General features: G+C 29.6%; 3 protein-coding genes and 1 long non-coding RNA gene across 4 annotated transcripts; 1 reads left to right on the forward strand and 3 right to left on the reverse strand.

Moving 5' to 3' along the window:
• Positions 1–1015: 1015 nt before the first annotated feature.
• LOC145744874 (uncharacterized) lies at positions 1016–11091 on the reverse strand. Its single transcript, XM_082562836.1, has 23 exons — positions 10889–11091; positions 9714–9861; positions 9408–9493; positions 8949–9165; positions 8545–8781; positions 7750–7890; positions 7496–7619; positions 7116–7287; positions 6784–6918; positions 6470–6574; positions 6235–6378; positions 5917–6091; positions 5680–5813; positions 5433–5589; positions 5115–5284; positions 4869–5012; positions 4645–4755; positions 4429–4563; positions 4009–4275; positions 3644–3727; positions 3311–3394; positions 2976–3072; positions 1016–1813 (listed from the first exon to the last, which is right to left on the reverse strand). Exons 1-23 carry the CDS (start codon positions 11010–11012, stop codon positions 1684–1686), a joined length of 3321 nt encoding a protein of 1106 aa, XP_082418962.1. The 5' UTR covers positions 11013–11091; the 3' UTR covers positions 1016–1683.
• A 1426-nt stretch (positions 11092–12517) lies between these two features.
• On the reverse strand, positions 12518–13471 carry LOC145746070 (uncharacterized). The gene is made up of 3 exons (XR_014281279.1): positions 13336–13471; positions 12957–13044; positions 12518–12845 (listed from the first exon to the last, which is right to left on the reverse strand). It is a non-coding gene; the product is annotated as an uncharacterized LOC145746070 (long non-coding RNA).
• A 990-nt stretch (positions 13472–14461) lies between these two features.
• On the forward strand, positions 14462–15621 carry LOC145745878 (uncharacterized). The gene is made up of 5 exons (XM_082564057.1): positions 14462–14489; positions 14550–14788; positions 14909–15059; positions 15243–15333; positions 15480–15621. Exons 2-5 carry the CDS (start codon positions 14556–14558, stop codon positions 15551–15553), a joined length of 549 nt encoding a protein of 182 aa, XP_082420183.1. The 5' UTR covers positions 14462–14489; positions 14550–14555; the 3' UTR covers positions 15554–15621.
• Positions 15622–16803: 1182 nt separating this feature from the next.
• On the reverse strand, positions 16804–17913 carry LOC145746147 (uncharacterized). The gene is made up of 5 exons (XM_082564341.1): positions 17906–17913; positions 17732–17828; positions 17320–17440; positions 17039–17114; positions 16804–16917 (listed from the first exon to the last, which is right to left on the reverse strand). Exons 2-5 carry the CDS (start codon positions 17821–17823, stop codon positions 16901–16903), a joined length of 306 nt encoding a protein of 101 aa, XP_082420467.1. The 5' UTR covers positions 17824–17828; positions 17906–17913; the 3' UTR covers positions 16804–16900.
• Positions 17914–18774: the final 861 nt, after the last annotated feature.

The following is an 18774-nucleotide window of genomic DNA, read 5'->3' on the forward strand; positions in this document are numbered from 1 at the left end:
AAAGAAAGTATAAGGTATTGGCGTCGGATGTAGATTTTCCCGTTGTGAATGTTACCTATGTCACTTCAAAAATCAACATAAGAAAACATGTAATACCTTAAATATTGATACAAATTCTTTAAAATTATCAACAACTGCTTATTTATTATAAAAAAAAACTTTAAATTTTTTATAAAAATTCCGTTTTTAACTTTAATTTACATACTGCGAAAAATGACAAGACAACTTTTATATAAAAACGAGTTCTGCCAAGTTCTATTTGAAATGTTAATGGCTTAAAAATTGGCTCTTTTACATTTTTTACTTGATCTTTAACATTTAACTTTTTTTAACTCAGCGAATTAAAAAAATCTTTAGAAAAAGGAAAAATTTGGTGCAAGTTTTGGTTGTTATAGCAAGCAAACCTTACTAGCAATCGCTAATGTATATCGTAAATGGTGCGTATAGTGGTAACGTACATACTACGCATGTGAAGAGTGTATATTTAACAAAATGTCGAGCCAACTGCTGACTTTTATTAACGATTTGTTGATCTCTGATTTTCGGTTTCGAGCAAAGACGTAAAAAGAAGCAGACCGCGACTACAAAAAAATTTTTGACACAAAAATTTTTTCGACGAAAAAACAAAAATTACAAAAACACGAAAATTAAAGGTTATATGTAAAACTATGTACAATTTTGCCCGTGGGCAATAGTTGTTTCCATATTAAGTTGACCTAAGTGCCCTTTAATACACCTTGCGGTAATAAAAGTTATTTTTTAAATAATCGTGTGTTTAGTTCGTGTTAATCTCTAAGCTGGGCTTTTTTAAGGAGCTGGAAAAGTTATAAAAAACAGAGATAACATTTAAACGATTAAATTTGGATGGCAATTACTAGTATAGACACATACCAATGACTTAAATTTACTAACAAAAAGGTTATATAATATTTTCATATTCAGATTCTTAAAAAAAAATTAATCTTAATAAAAAAAATAAAAAAATCGTAAAAAAAATTTTACAAAATGTTTTAAAATTAACAATTTTTATTTTTACATATATTTAAGTTAGTTCAATCTAATATAGCAGCGATTTAAAAAGAAACAAAACTAACCAATGCAAATAAAATCAGATGCTTAAACTTTTAAAAAATATCAGAAAAATGATTATTTATAATCATTCTTATTAGCACCAATAGACTTAACTTAACGAACCACCAAAAAATCGTAAGGCACAAATATAAAGAAAATGCACAAAAGTACGGTTTAAGATAAAAGCTATTTTTAAAATTACAGCAACAACAGTACGTTAAAGAAATCGGCACAAACACATAAAGATAATAGAAATTGTACAACTCTAAAATGAGAAACAAAAAAAGTGAATTTTTCTTTGGTTTGCTTGCTTTGGCTTTAATTATTCTTAAGAGCGTATTATAAGAAAAGTGCATATCCATTATAAAAAAATTACTGCATACGACAATGCGTTGTGATGGCAATAAAATAATTTTTCCTAGTTAATTAAAATGTAATATCCTGTTTATTTAAATCTGTTGATGGAGCTTGATACTGGACTGACCAAATCGGTTGCTTTTACTGAATTTTGTTTTTGCAAATTAAAATTTAAAAAATTTTGGCCACTGTTTGTGTCGGCTGATGTTAAGTCCTCGCCGTCACTGGCCACGTGACTGCTGGTCACGTGACCAACTAGGTCATCATCGAGTAGGGGTTCTCCGAGGTCGTCGTGGGGGCGACTGGGTCTCCGTCCTCGCTCTTCCGGTTCCAAAACACTGGGAAACTGAACCGGGAGATTTTCCAGACTGGCCGATTGCGAATTCTAAGGCAAAAGATAAAAAAGAAAATAAGTTTTAAAGCGAAAAAAAGATTACCACGTTTTGTTTGTTTAAAAATTGAAACGCCCAGTTGGATTTTTGCTTTTGCCCCAAAATTCGCAATAACTTATTTAAAAAACGGGTCTACAACAGAACCACCCTATTTTGCGACAACTTTAAGTCAATGCACCGAACGCAGCAAATTTAGAAACGCAACAAGAAAAAATATCATGCTATGCGCGTATCATCTCATTCACGAAATTAACGTATCTGCTGATATGTTTAAATTTCCAATCGCGCAATATTATTAAGATTTCATGCCACAACACTTGGTTAGGATTTAAAACGCTTCGGTTTAAACATGTTTTAATCTTTGCAAGGTTATTTAAGTTAGGCGGCCTCTCTATCAACGCAAAGTCATATGCAGAAAATCTATACGCCAAATGGTTAAAAAAGAGATTATGTAGAACCAAAGAAGAAAAAGAATTACAGTTCGTGCATTTACAGTTTAAAAACTAGAGGTTTTAGACAACTTTATGGCCATGTTTTTCAAAAACATAACCGACTACACAAGAAGTAAAAATCTACTTCGCTAAATTATGTAATCACCGCCCACAGCACGCGTTATGTAAAAATAAGTAAAAAGGTGAAGACGAATCGAAGAAAAGTGGGCATACAGAGTCAGTGTTGTTTGAAAAAGAAAGTTTGAAAGAGTGCGGCTGATTTTTACATAACGCTGTAATGGTTAACAGCGCTATCGTTATTTTGTAAATCAACCGTATCGTCTTTTGCTTTCCAAACAAATGGAAAATTTATCTTCGTGAGCCAGGGCGACCCTCTGCGGCGCATCCTGTGAGTTTTAGAAAATAAAATTTATCCTCAAAATCGATAGGTTGGTTTAAATGTTAATGAACACTAATTCCAACTTAACTAAACATACTACATGGATCATTACATGGATTTACATTAGAAATAGTTCAACCTTGATTTTATATATACATATTTTCAGGCATAACAGCCTCAGTTACTTTTAAATTTAAACCTAAAGTGAATTACAATATCTTATAAGCCAAATCGCTTCTGCCCCGACGCAATGTCCGCGATACTTTTTACCAAACAAATATTTTTGCCTTTACTATAGAAATCTAATAAAATAAAATTACTTACGTGACAACAACTACAGCGGCAATAATGATAACAAGAACTATGACCAACACAAGAATTGCCACCAAACCTCCTGTGCCCAAACCTCCGGCAGATCCTTCTAAATTAAAAAAGGTTAAATTTAATAGATTCAATTTGGGGGTTTTTATATGTAAATTTATATCCATATTCACATGCAAAATTTTAGGTTAAATGATCAATTTTGCAAACCATTTTTTAGAAATCAAAGTACTATAACACATGCATTTCTTTTACATTCATTTCCTTATGCACCATTTATTTATAGAATAAATAAAAGACATTCAAAAGTTTAAGAAAGATTTCATGTGAACACTTACTCTTTTTTTGTTTATTTGTGTTAGATAATGTATCATTTGGTTTAGTTGTTGTTGTTGATGACATTTTCTGTGTCGCTGGCGATGCTGAAAAACACACTTCGTGTCAATATTTTGTTAGATTTAAAAAAAATGACACCAATTAAAGTTTTTTTACATTTAAAAAATGAAATACTGTGTAATTTTTGTTTATTAAACTTTAAAAAGTGTAGAAAATAACGTTGTGTTTGTGAGAACACATGCGTTTTTTTACATGCATTTCCTTATGCACCATTTATTTTTAGAATAAATAAAAAACATTCAAAAGTTCAAGAAAGGTTTCATGTGAACACTTACTCTTTTTTTGTTTATTTGTGTTAGATAATGTATCATTTGGTTTAGTTGTTGTTGTTTTTGACATTTCCTGTGTTGTTGGTGATGCTGCAAAACACACTCCGTGTCAATATGTTGTTAAATTATAAAAAAACTACACCAATTAAAGTTTTTCTACATTTAAAAAAGGGAAGACTGTGTCATTTTTGTTCATTAAACTTTAAAAAGTGTTGAAAATAACGTTGTGTTTGTGAGGTCAACTTAACAATTGTTTTTTTACAATACACCATGCTATGAAAATTCTATGATTTTCAAAATGTTAGCTGGTATGACATCACTACAACAGTTTTATTAAAACATCACCAACATCTATTAAAAAAAATACTTACGTTTTTTTGGTGGAACAGTTGGAACCTTTACACTAACACATTCTATATCTTCTTTTCCATATAACCAGTTACCATTTTGCTGACATGTGTTGTAAAGAGTGTTATTTTTTGGAACTTGTCCTCCTTTGAAAGAAGGTTTCATGGTTGGATCTTTACACGATATTGCAACTATTGACCCATACTTCGAATTACAATATAACTCCGATGCGCCTTCTGCATTAATTGCATAGGTAGTGGTATCGAGTTCAAGACCACCGCAATCCACACCTAAAAGTTGGAACATAAACTGTAAGTTGAAACAAAAAGTTGCCAAATAAAAGCTTTACAAAGCTTTCGACAAATAACTATTAAATCATTGGTCCAAATTTTTAGCTAACTTAACTCTGCAGATAACTACAAAAATATGGAAACTAAATGTACCGTGGACAGTGATGTAGAAGGTACATATCGCGAATAGACCGCCAGCATCAATTGCTCTGTAAGATACTCGATGAATTCCTTCAGTATAAATTGCTGAGGAGGTTGCGGGTCCGGTAATTTTAAGATCGCTTACAGCTGATATAAAAATAAATTCGTTTAAATTTGTATAAAAATATAAAGAAAAATGCGAGTAGAAAAATGTAGGCAAACGTTTACCTTTGTCATCTGTCCATGTAGGTGTTTGCCATTGCGCTGTAACACTTGTTTCACATTTAGAAAGTTGTAATACTTGATCTATTGGGCACGTTTCGTAAGAAGGAGGACTATCTAAAAAGAAGTTTATACAATCATATTACTCAAATGCGACAATACCTTGACCTTCAATAGCCAAATCTTTAAGAAAATTGATGTAAATAACAAAATAAAACCGAGTAGCTTACTTGATGCTACATCTTGTCGACATGCATGTGTAAGGAATGGTTTGTAGCCATCTGCACATAAACACTTTGATTCTCTGGCCGACATTGGAACACATATTTGAGTACATGCAACCGATCTAGTCTGGCAAGGTTTGGATAGTTTGTCTAGTAAGAAAAAAAATTAAATAAGAAAATATTTATACAACATACAGGCGTGGTAATTAGCTATTAGGTATAGGCATGAAAAAGTAAGAAAAATACACTTACCTATATGTTGATTAAATGTGTCTTTGCTGTAGACAGCAAGTGAAGTGATTTTGTAAAATTCGCTTGGACTAAACTCTTTTAACGAAGCAACGCCAGTTGTGACATTAAAGAATTCAATACTGTTGTGTCTTGAATCAACAAAGTAAATCATGTCTTTGTGAGCCGCGATGCTATAGAAACAAATCATAATTTAAAGTTTAAATTGTTATTTAAGATGTCACCTATGTTAAGTACAAAATAGGCTATGAGTCATAAAAATTAGCCCTTATAAGCCTAGAATTTACACCTATTTTAAAAGAACAAGTAGCAATTACTTACTCAAGCAACGAATAGCTTAATCTTGACACAGATCCAGCAATGTCGTATTGTTTGATGTCTTTACTGTTGATAGATTTAGAGTCCGAAATTTTAAATGTATCAAGTTGAACTTCATATACCATGCCGGTGCTTCGTTCACTTACATAAAGTTTCTTTCCTATATGAAAAAAGATTAATTGGATTTAGTTGAGGCAAATGTAAATATATTGTAGTTTTTATAATTTGCTTTAAGTCAACTTTAACTTACCGGTAGAATCAACAGTGATTCCACGAGGTTGCTGTAACTTGTCGAAAACCAATTGCTTCTCTGAACCGTCCAAGTGAGATCTCCACACTTGACCTTTGCCTTCTTCATTCTTTGTGTCAGTCCAATATAAATGACTGAAAATAAATTAAATTAAAATAAAAATTAAAATCCGAACGGAAATATTTTTTATTGAATTTATGAATCAAATTTGTTGTTCAACAAAAAAATGTTGCTTACTTGTTAATTGGATCAATGGTCAACATTTGAATATCAGTTGCGTTGGCTTGATCACTGCTTGTTTCCACAATTGTTTTACTAAATTTTCCGTCCGAGTTCATTACAAAAATGGATTCATAGTTGCTGTCACAGAAGTAAATGTTTCCAGTTTGAGGATGAACGATCATACTACTTGCTGTAAAAATATGATAACTTAAAATATTATGTGCAGTCTTTTAGTCCTTTTTAAAAATATGATATTATTTAATTACAATCCAACTAGATAAAAATTTTGAATATATGAAAATATTTAGCAAGGTTACAAAATGTTTTACTTACCATGGTTATTGTTAGCAAGCGACTTTTGCCTTGAACTATCTATCGAAGATCTTTTGATAGATTTAAATTTTCTATCTGACCACAAAACATAGCTTGATACCATATCAACAGCTACGGTCGTAATGTTAGTTCGAAGACTGTTACCTTTAAAAAATAAAAACAAAAAGTTAAGTCAAGTCGACACCAAAATATGTCAAAGTTTAATTATTTGTCAGCTATGTTTTTGGTAACTTACCAATGGGCAACACTTTGTAAGGCATTGATTGGTTGTTCAACGAAAATTGGAAAATTTTTCCTTGGCCAGAGTCGGCAGCAAGTAGAAAATCGTCGTTCAGTGGAGCTAAAAATATTGGTAAAGTAATTTTAAGATAAATACTGAAACATTGCTTCTAAAGATGATATAATATCATTAATTAAACATTCACCAAAATTTAAAAATCTACACCAAGAACAATTATGCTGTGGCTTTGAAAAGTTTTTAAATTTTAAATTAACATAATAATATTGAAATTTATTAACGAAATATCTCTGTAACAACTTTGGTCTTACTTGCTATGCATTCGTATCCATTGACCAAGTCAAAACCTCTTGAACATTTACATTCTCTTGGAGCGTTAATTCTTGGCAGACAAATTTGATCACAAACTGCCATGCCAGGCAAGTTGCATTCTCCATTTGAGTCAACTGCAAAATAGAGAAGGTCAAGTTTTAAACCCAACAGCAGAATTAAAGCTCTTTACATAATATTTAACATTTACATAGGCTGAAGTATGCGTTAAAAGACAATATACTACGTAGAAACTTTGCTAAACAACATACACCAAGATTTTCAAGTATGAATATAGAAAATAACATTCAAACAAGATCACGTTTTTCTTCACCTTTATCAAATGACCTTTCTTCATTCTCACTAAGAACGTAAATGCCTCTGGGTTTTCCCGATAAAGAATATCTGTAAGTTTGTTTGGTGTGTTTGATGATGACCCAAACAGAATAATATTTGTTGGCAGTTTCGCTGTATCGGGCATGCACGTCCGTTACATAAAGATAATCCTGTCATAAAAAATAGCAAACTTGAAAGATAATACTTTATTTATTTATAGATAGCGCATTACCACACTGTTACTTTATACATATCAATATTACGTTACTCTAGATTATGAGATGCTTAATATCATTTTCAACACTTCGTATATACTCCAAATACCTTTCTTAATAAATAATAGTTATATATTGTAATATGTTTTTACATGTAACTTACCAAGTAAGCAGCAACTCCCCAAAAGATTGAACCAGTTCTGTATTGGAATTGAGATTTATCAGTACCGTTTAAAGCACTGCTAACAAGCAAGGCACCATATCCAGTAAAGTCAGTCCAATACAATCTAAAACCAAGCGTTTACGTTAAAGTATCAAAATTTCTGTAAAATCATAGAGAAACAGTAACTTAATAACTGTAAAGTAATATTGAATATTCAGTTTATAAACTATTACTTCACACGGATATATGTTTACCTGTCGTCGGTGTAGTCAATGGTCAACCCAGTTACATCAAATACTTCGGGAAATTTGAATAACACTTTTTCACCCTTGCCAGCCAAATCTGTTGTAATGATTTTTGTACCAAGTGCTTTATATGTGGAAAAGAACATACGTCTAATAATAAAAAGAAGATTGTAAATACCGTTTGTACGAAGAATATTTGTAAAAAATGTGCCTTTAGTTATTTGAAAAAACATGTCTAAAGTAAACCAAGTGACTTTATCGAATTTTCAACAAAAATCAACCCTTGATTGCGAGTTAATATTTCTAACCACTCATCAGCTCTCAAAATCTTTACAACCATTTTAATCTCTTTATAATTTAATATTTACCAGCCACCAAATATTAAAAACATCAGCCTGTTTTACTTAATTGCAAGATATAAATTCCAGCACAGGATTAAACTAATCAACTCTTGTGTTTTTTTAAATTTCTACGCTTTTCAGTTTTGCAATGCTTTTTTGTTTACGATTCACGCAGCTTTTAGCCTATTGCAACACTGTGTAAACGGTAATAGTGATGCCTTTAGGCTTATTAAACATAGCCAATAACACAAAGACTTAACCACAAATAAACGGTTAGGCCAAAACTATTCTTAAAAATACACAAAAATAGAAATTTTGTTAGTTAACTTCTAAAATCTTATTGTACGATTTCAACAAACACTAATACTAAGATAAGTGTGGGGGTAAAAAAAAGTTAATCCAACTCTGTGAAGTCGACATTTCTTTTTTTAATAATAAAGGACTATAAAAATACTAAACGTACCTTTGCTTGGAATGAATAGCAAGTCCATAAGGTGGATCCCCATTCTGGGTAATATAAATTGGGGCGTAATACAAGAATTTTTCTTCAGAGACCATGATCCATTTAAAGTCCGAATCAGTCCAATAGAGATTGTTGTTTACCCAATCGTATGCCATGCTTTCAATGCCATGGGCCATACCTTGATAATGTCTTTGAGTCAAGTTTTCCTTTAAGTATCGTATTCCGATGTATTCAGACCTAGAAAACACATCAAAGTGAAAACCCAAACCATGAAAAATTTTCCACTTGGCGATTTAAGTAAAATAAACCTTAAAGCATTTAAATTAAATTTTAATACATGTTTTCGTACAGTTCAGACATAATATACGACACATGTAATTAAATGTACAAGTGTATTAACATACCTATAATCAGTGTAGAAGAGCAAGTTTCTTTTATAATCACCGGTAACCGCCCAGAATTCAGTTTGTGATCTGTTGGAGCCAACCAACACGCTCACATTTAAAATTCCTGATTTATCGGTTAGTTTTTTAACAATTTCCGGGTCAGCCTTTAAAGCCAAAATGTGTGAGTTTTCTTGAGCGGAATCGTAGTTCGTCCAAACCAAAACCGAATTGTCATCTGCAGAAATAAAACAAAAATTTTTGGTCAAAGACTTGGTAAAAATAAATAGATCAGATAAAACATGATTCATTTTTGATATAGACTTGGTTGTATTGGTTCAACCAAGCCCAAATACCAGATGTGGTAAATGAGTGGGCGTTTATTTTTACAATGTCATTACTAAGGCCTAGATAGTGTAAGAACTAAAATGTGAAATTTTAAAGCCATTTAATCGACGAAAAAGTAAATAAACAACTTACTGCACTTGGGGATATTACAATGCTGCCACCTAACGGTTTTATTTGTTGTGTAACACCAAGTTCCGTTTAAATCACGATCTGGGTTTCTAAACAAAAACAGGTTTATATAAATTTAAGCTCAATATTTAAAAATAATGTATTGCAAAATTTAAAAATATGATTTGTTAAAATCTAAAAGTATAGGCTATAAGCACATGCTAAATATTTAGTACTCAAAATCAGCCTTAAGTTGTCTTTGGCAGTTTGGAATATTCTTAACCTTGTGATTTTGTATGGTCTTTAATAAACTGATTGGTATAAACGTACCTGCAAAAATTATGATGTCCGCCATCTTCAGGTCGTTGTTTTGGTATGTGTGGAACATTGACATCCCATCTTTGGCAAGGTATTCCACTGTAGGTATGATTAATCGTCCCTCTATACCAACCACTCGGCCCAGAAATACACTTTAATTCTGTAAAAAATAAACAATAATTTAAGAAAGAGTTTTGGATTAAAAATTAATGATTTTGATGTAGGCTAAACAAGTATCGCTTAGAAATTTTTGAAAAAAAAAGTAAAAATCATATTTAATTTGTCAGAATTTTATTTTAAACTTTTAATATTTCGGTTCTGCTTTTTTGCAAGCCTTTGTTTATAATTGAGGTTGTTCTATTATGTACACGTAGCCTTACAAATTATTGCACCATAGGTGAGTAAGGCATGATTTTTGTTTCCTTGTCTTATCTATCCTATAGTGCCATGTCATTATGTGGTTTACAAAACTTAAACAAATTTGAATTAGTCGTGATATTACAAAAATATTGGTTTTTAGTCTTTTTCGGATACTTGTGAGTGTACTTAACAGGCGAAGGCGATTCTGATTTGCCTTCAGGCATTTATCTACGTCACTGAGTCAGGAAAATACGTAGCAAAAATTACCAGTGAAGTCCAAATATTTAAGTTTTTATTTTTATATAGAAACGTAAATTTAATTTTTAAGTTTGTACAGGCATGCTTAAATTACTCGTTAAGGGTTATGAATTATTTAAGCAAGTCTTTGTAAATAGAGACTTGTAAATCGGTCTGTAAGTTGTTATGCGTACAATGCATTATAATGATAGACTGCAGTTTAACGACATCCAATTTTTAGTAATTCTTTTGGTTCACTAAACTATCAAATAAGTTTTTTGATTTCTAAAACACTTCAGTAAAAAAGGCCGAAAAATGCGAAGCATTACTTAATTAGCACTTCAGTTGTCGGACAATTATATCTGTTGATTTGCCCAAAGGCATTTAAATAGCGCAGGAAACTTCTCATTTAAAGTCCGGACAGCAAATTTAATATCGTAACTAGATTATAATTATACAATAAAATATTATCCAATAGCGATACAAACCGTGTTAAATTTTTTCATTTTTTTCCAGTTATTTTACAGTAATTTTTTTTATATTTGAAATTATTTACAAATTAATAAATATTTGAAATATAAGATTTTTACCTTGCGTTGCTGGGTCTGGCGTTGTGTTAGATATTGGTTCAGAAGTTGCCTTGACATTATACAAATGTACAAAAAACACTAAAATACTTATCGAAAATAACGATTTTCGAGTTGACGGTTTCATTTTTTATAAAACGAAAACGATTTCAGAATAAGGTTCAAGTTAAAAAGCAATTTTTTATCTCTTGAATAAAATATTTTTAAAATCTAAAATAGAAAAACCATAAATTTTAAACCAATAACCAAAGACTTTAAACTTAAGACACGTGAATCAGTCTAGCTATCTATCAGCCTATCAACTTTCCGTATCGAAAGGGTCAAGACATTCGGTTACCACACTTGAAAAGTTAAAGAGTTGGGCTATGACGTCACTAAGTTACTTTTTAACGTCGCCTTGAGAGGTTTTCCTAGGAAAAGATCTTAGAGAATAAAGCGTAAATAAATACTTATTGATATTAATTTTGCGAATGTTATTTTATTGTAAGACTTTTTTTTACATTTTCAAAAACACGGCTAGCACATTTTTAAAGTTTCAACTTTATTTTGTACAAATTATTGTTCAGTAAAAATACTATTAAGAATACTATCTTTACTAATCCAAACCTTTCCTAACTGGTATGCTTAGGTTTTAATTTAACTAATTCAGAGAGCATACAACATGTTTTAAGCTCGTATCTTCATTGTTCGTATTGCAACATGCGAGCAAAAAAAAGTTTCTCGTATGTCCCGAGGGCTCAAGAATTCTGCGAAGCGTTGTACTTTAAAACGCAAATTTTTATCATAAACTCCGATGCTTTTGTTAGCTTAATTAGCGCTTCTTTTATCAGTTTTTTTTTAGTAATTGTCAAAAAAATGGAAGGCCCTAAATGTCTATATACTTTTAATTGTCTATACTCATTTAGAAAAAGGGCATTTTAAAGCCTTTCAATAGACCAATAATAAACATTTGTTTTTGTTATCCTAGCGAAGATATTACGTAATAACGTTTATTGTAATTTTCTTATGCGTCATTTTAAGACAACTTAATATAACAATAGACTGTTTTGTGTACAAAATCACCTTCAAAAATTGTCAAAAATTGTTTTAATTTTTATGATATGTGTTTATCAATGTCGTAATTTTTTGAGTCTATTTTTGTATTGATTAGAATTTCCCAATCAAGTTATTTTTCGACGAAAAAATAAGCGCAAAAACAAATTAAAGAGGTCAATGCGGTTTGAACAAATAACTTAAAATTTAAAAAATAAAAAGGCATACTGAATACAAATACAAAATTAAATTACCACACTCTAATTAAAATAATAAATTATTATAAATTGATTTAATGATATTTTCTAGAAAATCTGCAATAAAAGCCTTTAAATTCTAGTATATTTCCTTTTAAATGGACATTGATTACAGGTATAAATCAATTTATAATATATTGACATAAATACGTTTATAGGTTTTATGTTTTAACTTTTGTTTAACTGCCGTAGGCAATGTAATAGTCTTAAGGTTTAAAGTGAAAACGAAATGGTTTTAATAAATTATTATTATCAAAATTTGTTCAAAATTAGACAAAGTAATTTTTTTAACATGCTATTTTTATAAGGTCATTTATTTACTGTCTTTGTAACTGTACTTAACTAAGTAAATGTCTAAAAATAAATGACAATTTGTTCATATTTAGATTTATAAGATTTAAAACTTTAATTTTATAGCATTTATTACAATAAACATAATGTATAACAATATTTTAGTAGTAAAACTGCAATTTGGATCATGTTTTAATTTGTTTTGACCATTTCTAGTCTTTGTTTCGATCTAAAAATATGACAAAAAAGTCAAAATTTCAAGTATTAAAACGAAAAAAAAAATTCTGTTATTTAAAAAAAAATAGAATGTTAGTACAACATTAAACATCTGTTTAAGTTTAAAAGATAACTGTGTGGTCGAGCTCTTGATCTATTGTATTCTGTAAAATAAAGTATAGGTTAAAAAATAAAACTGTAACTTACAATAAAAAAAATTTGTAAAAACAAATTTGTGACGTCACTTTCACAACGAAAATACGTCATAACCAAACCTCGGCATCTTCTTCTTTATCTGCTGCAACTTGGGGTGGAGGAGGCTCCCGTTTTCGGATGATGATTGTGTCTCGCCGAGTAGTTACTCTTTAACAATAAAAATTTAGTTTTATTTTTTTCAAGCTAGTTACTTTGATTAATCTCTACGTTTTGATTAAACTTTTTATCTTGGTATAAAAGCTATTATTTGTAGTTAACTAAGTTATTTGTAAACTGCAGATATTATATTAGGCTTTTAACTATATTCCTAACTTAAATGTACATGTCTAGACTTTTAAACAAACTAAAGCTTTAAGTTTAAAAAAGGCAATAGGCCTATGTTTATTATCCTAATGCTTTATTTGACATTTTTTTTAAATTTGTTATATTTTAACTTACTCTCTTCTACGACGCCAGGCATCAGTTAAACCCAAAAGACAAAAAATTAAAATTGATATAAGTAACTTGTTCATTCTCATTTTTTTAACCGGGGCTTAACACACAATTCTTTTCACTATTTATATTTGTTTTAATTTGACGATCAGGAAAGTTATGTACGTAAAAGGATGTTACATATTAAAATCAACAGGATACATGTAACTTTGATAAGTAAGCGATAACAAAGGAAGTTAGTCATAAGGTTAAAGGGACTTGTTTCATTGAACTAAATAATTAAGAAATTTTTTCTTTCTTTTTTAAAAGTTTTTCTGGTTGGATCCGACCCAATGCCACACTATTTACACTTATGTCTAGCGTGTACAAATAGCTCCAACACGTCACAAACAGCTTACCCTTCACCAAAAAATGTAAACTTATTTTCCTGAGATACTAAAGAAAAAAAAGAAAAAAACAAATTTGTTTTTTTAACAAAAAATCACGTGATATACTTACCAGAAAATATTTTTTAAAAGGAAAACGTTTTTGGACTGTGATGTTAAAGAAAAAGATAGCACTCGTTTCACGTGTCAAGTTTTATAATGTTTAGTCATAATTTTTGCCAAAATAGTTTTTGATTTGCTATGATCTAAAAAATACCTGTTTTGAATATATCGCAGTTTCTTGCTGCATTAACCGCCATTTTTGCATGAATTAGCGGCATAATTTGTTCATTGTATTCTAAGTGGAAGGAAGCAATCGATATACATTTTCAAGAAAACGAACATTAAGAAAATTCAGCAAGTTTTGAAAAAAACCATCAATAGCAGGAAAAGGAAGAGAATGCAAACTTCTTTGAATTTCTCGTTTAAAATGGAAATTTTAATATAATAAAAAACAAAGTTTCATATTATTTACAGGAAGTTTAAGCTGAATAAAAATAAAGTACGCATTGGAATAGACAATATGATATCATATAACCTATACATCCTTTTTGAAACAATCGGGTTTGTCTTTGCATTTTGGCTTTTAAAAAATGAAAGGAGCCATTGAAGATGCTTTTTGTTCCTGGAATTTAGTCACGTAACACCCGCCAAAAAAAACTATAAAAAGGCATCGTTTACGAAATAAAAATACAACTTATTTCTTATGTAAGAGTTAAGTTTAAACGAAAAAAAGTGAGTATTTTGTAGTAACGTATAACCTAAATATCATTTATGTATTTTGTTTGATCTTAGGTTGGTATGAAGCAACTTCTGTTGTTGGTGTTGGTTGTTGTGGTGGTCAGTTTGGTAACCGATGCCAAAAGTCGTCGGGGGGGTCAAAAAAGGTACAAATCTTCCAGTTCCTATTCGAGAAGACGAATGAGTTCCTCTTCCAGTTCCTATTCGAAAAGACAAATGAGTTCAAAAAATTCAAAAAAACAAAAATCGTCGAGTGGAAGCTATGGCGGAACAGGAAGAAGATATTTATCAACGTATTTTTTTTTTGATTGTTCTAAAAGCGTTTCGATCTTTAAGAAGCCTAAATTGTCCTTATTTTAACTTTTTTTATTTTATACTCTTAAAAATGTCAATTTTAAATTATTTTTTATTAGAGTGGGGAACCTTGCTCATGGCGCTTATCAGCACTATAATAATTACCGACACCAAAATGTTGAAGAATATGAACCGCAACGAGAATCAAATTACCAGCACTACCGTTATAATCCTCATCGACAACAATATTGGAACGAACCATATGACAACGTTAGTAGTTGATGTTATTTTTTCCTAAAAACAAAAACACTTTTTCTAAATCTTTTTATGTGCTTTAAATGTTTAAAAAAATCACTTTTAATATTTAAAAAAAAAAAAATTAATTCTAAGATTTTAACATGTTAAGTATTTAAACTTTTTTTTTAAAGTCAGAAAAATATTTTTTTTATGTAGCTTTCTACTGGAGAGACCATCAAGGATATAAGTGTTCCCATCACTCGTGATGATACGGACCTGGATTTGTATAATTTGCTTGACAAACTAGGTAAGTTCTTAATTTAAAAAAACAATATTAAGTTCGCTTTTTTTTCATTTAAAATTCACTTATAAATTGTTCAGTTTTATGCATGTAGTTGCCCGGTTGTCCTTAGTTGAAAATTTTCAAGATAAATACCTTACTTTTTTGTTAAGATGAAATGGATGAAGATGATCAAAACGACGAAGGCGAAGAAGAGGCTGAAGATGATGATGAAGATGAAATGTAAGAACTTGCAAACTATGGACGGCTATCACCATTGACCAAGATTTAATTTTAATAAATTTTGCATTCAAATTTGCGTGTTGAAAAAATAAAATAATATATATAGGTAGAAGCCATTCGACTATTAGAAAACAACATAAATAAGTTTATTAGAAATGCGAAGTTAATGTTCTGACAAAGAAAAAATGTGATGTCACGTGATTTCATATTAAAAATGCCACATCATACGCTTTCCTAATTTCAGAGTAATTAAGTTGATTAGAAAAAGGTTTTTTGAAAAGAGACCATATGCCATATATTCAGAATTTCTTCTTGTTTTTGTTAAGAAAGACTGAATAAAGTGAATTTCCATATGCACCAGCAGAAGCTGTTTTCCTGTTATTTATTAAACTAATCACGATCAAGAAATATTGGCGGATGTTTTTAAAGTTTTATCGGTTTCGACAAAATAAATTTCCTTAATAAGGCGCCATAAGTTCTCCCACACAATATTATAGTTATAAACTTGATTTCTATATCTTTTTAAGTAAAACTAAATGAAAAAATGTTTTAAATTGGAACATTTTCTTTACTATATAAAAGCTATTTTAAACTAGTATTATTACACTACTTAAATTGGGAGAATCAACATTTGCATAACAGCAATATAAAAAAAAACACTTTCATAAATTTTAAATATGAACTTTATAATAAATAATATTCGTTTTGCGGTTTAAATGAACAAGTATTTTATGCTACGTTTGGTCTTTAGAACTTCGCTCTTAGTCGTTACCGCTCAAAAAATAATAAGGTAAGTTTTAATTTAAAAAAATTAAAAATTAAAAAAAAAAGATAAATAATTAAATAAATAAACCAAAATAGTGTTTAAAAAGCTTAAAATGTAAGCCAAGCTTAAACAAACAAATTTATCATTCTTATTATTTGATAAAATAATTTAAAAAAAAACAAAAAACAAAAATTTGAGTGTTATGTTTTCTCCTCTAGAATATCTTTGCCTTATGCTAACGGTTCAACATTTAAGGCATTATGTTTTTATTTTGTTTAATAACCCTTAACTGTTTCCGTTTAACTAATTAGCGAAGTCACGATATATAGCTACAGTTTCTTTAAAAAAGAAATTTTTTAGCGAGAAACGAGAATGATCTAAAATTATTTTTTGGGTGGGGCGGTTAAATATATTTTTCGTTTTTTTCTAGAATAAATATAAAACTACAAAAAACATAGTTTACCCACAGGTATTTAAAACAACACAAGCATTTACATTTGTAGGTTTATTAAAACTTGATTACATAAAGAAACTGTAAAGACATTTTCAGAGGTATATCGTCAACATTAATATATATTTTTATATTTATTCTTCTTCGTTTTCTAAATTAAAATAAAATAAATAAAATTAAATAGTTGCTTGTACCTTTTTGTATATAGATTAAATTAAAAAAATGATGCAAAAAAATAAAAAAAATTATTTACAAGTTGTTTTTTTTTATACCTATGTCTGCAAAAAGTTGGTTCAGATCTTCTTCGTCCATACCCTTCATCATTTCATCCAATTGTTCCATGTCATTCTAAACAAAACGCATTTAGTGGTAAAAACAAGTTTGTTACTGCGTAGGCATTAATTTGCCAAACAATTTTTTGTAAGAATAAGTTAAACATTTAAAAAATTTTGTCTCATGCATTTTAAAAATATTATTAACTTATCATAAGATAGATAAGTTATATTACAACCAATATTGCAATGTATAAAAATATTTTTTTGTTTTAACATACCTGGTCCAAAGTTTCTTCGTCACCTCTTGAAATTAATCCACCAACTACAGCACCTGTAAGAGGGTGGCTAGCAACTTGATTAACTACTTTTCCAACGCTGCTTATTGCTTTTTTGAACCATCTAAAATACAAAATTATTACAAAGTTGTTTTAATTGTAAAAGCCTTATACTAAAGCACTTGGTCCTTGTAAGACTGCAAAATTGAAAGTATTCTGTTAGCAACTTAAAAACAAAGGCGGGCTTGGAAACTATTAACATTGTTACGAGATGTTGTAATACTTTTACATTATTTTCAAGAACGTTTATTAACGCATAGAAGTTCGTTATGTCTTAAAGCATTGCTAGATTGAATAACGTTAACTGAAATATGTTTGGACGACTTTGATCTCAAAACATTTGTAGTAAATTGACCTTCTGCGTCTGCGAGAGCTTCGTCGACGACGCCAAGCTTCAGTTGAAACCAGGAGACCAATGATCAACATTAAGACAAGTAACTTGTTCATTTTGCCTGCAAATTTTTAAACATAAATTTAATATAATAATAAACTGCACAGGTATATATTAACAATCTTAGTAAAATACTACCTTTGTATTCTTTTCAAACAACGTCGCAAGAATGAAATAAAATATTTTTTTTTTTAATTTTTCGATCCTTTTATACCGTATCTCAGAAAAAATATTTAAAAACAGGAAAATGAGTAAGATCTATGCTGAAAACAGAAAGCTTCCTCACATAAGGCGACTGGCCAAAAAAGCAAAAAAGGCGTTTTTTATAAGTTAGGTTTTTTATGAGTTAGGCTACAAAGAGTTTTTGATTTTTACATTTACAAACCAATATAATAATAAAATATATTTAAAATAAATAAAAAGGTTTTTAGAAAAAAGTCACAAAACATCTTTCAAAACCGCTTTTTATTTAATAAACAATATACTATACAACACACTTCAATACACAAAAAATATATATTACCATTACCCAATACAAACTTTTCAATAAGAGGAAGTAATTGGTAATTCTATATACAAGTATGAACTTTTTAATTGCCAGTATCAAAACTCAGCAAAAATACACCAACTAACACAAAGGCGAACTGTCTGCGCCCGATTTCTACAAGCTGTTAACAAAAAGAATTAAGTAAAACTGATAGCCTAATATACATTATAGTTTTAGTTTTGTCTAAAAAATAAATAAAATATTGTTTCTTTTAATATTATAATATATAACAGCTTTAGCATTGCTTATATTCTTAACCTAAATTTTATTGATTCAGCAAAGATATAATTCAAGAATCTTGTTCTGTAGATAACGACCAATAACTGATTAATAATATCCTTTCTCGTTTTAATCATCATGTGAAATACATACCATTCTACAAAACTTTTCTAAGGCGCCTAATCAAAATTTAAAGATAAGGATTGTCAATATAAATATACTAACACACAAGTAATTATAA

This window comes from Corella eumyota, chromosome 3 (genome assembly GCF_963082875.1).
Source record: "Corella eumyota chromosome 3, kaCorEumy4.1, whole genome shotgun sequence".
Lineage (NCBI taxonomy): Eukaryota > Metazoa > Chordata > Ascidiacea > Phlebobranchia > Corellidae > Corella > Corella eumyota.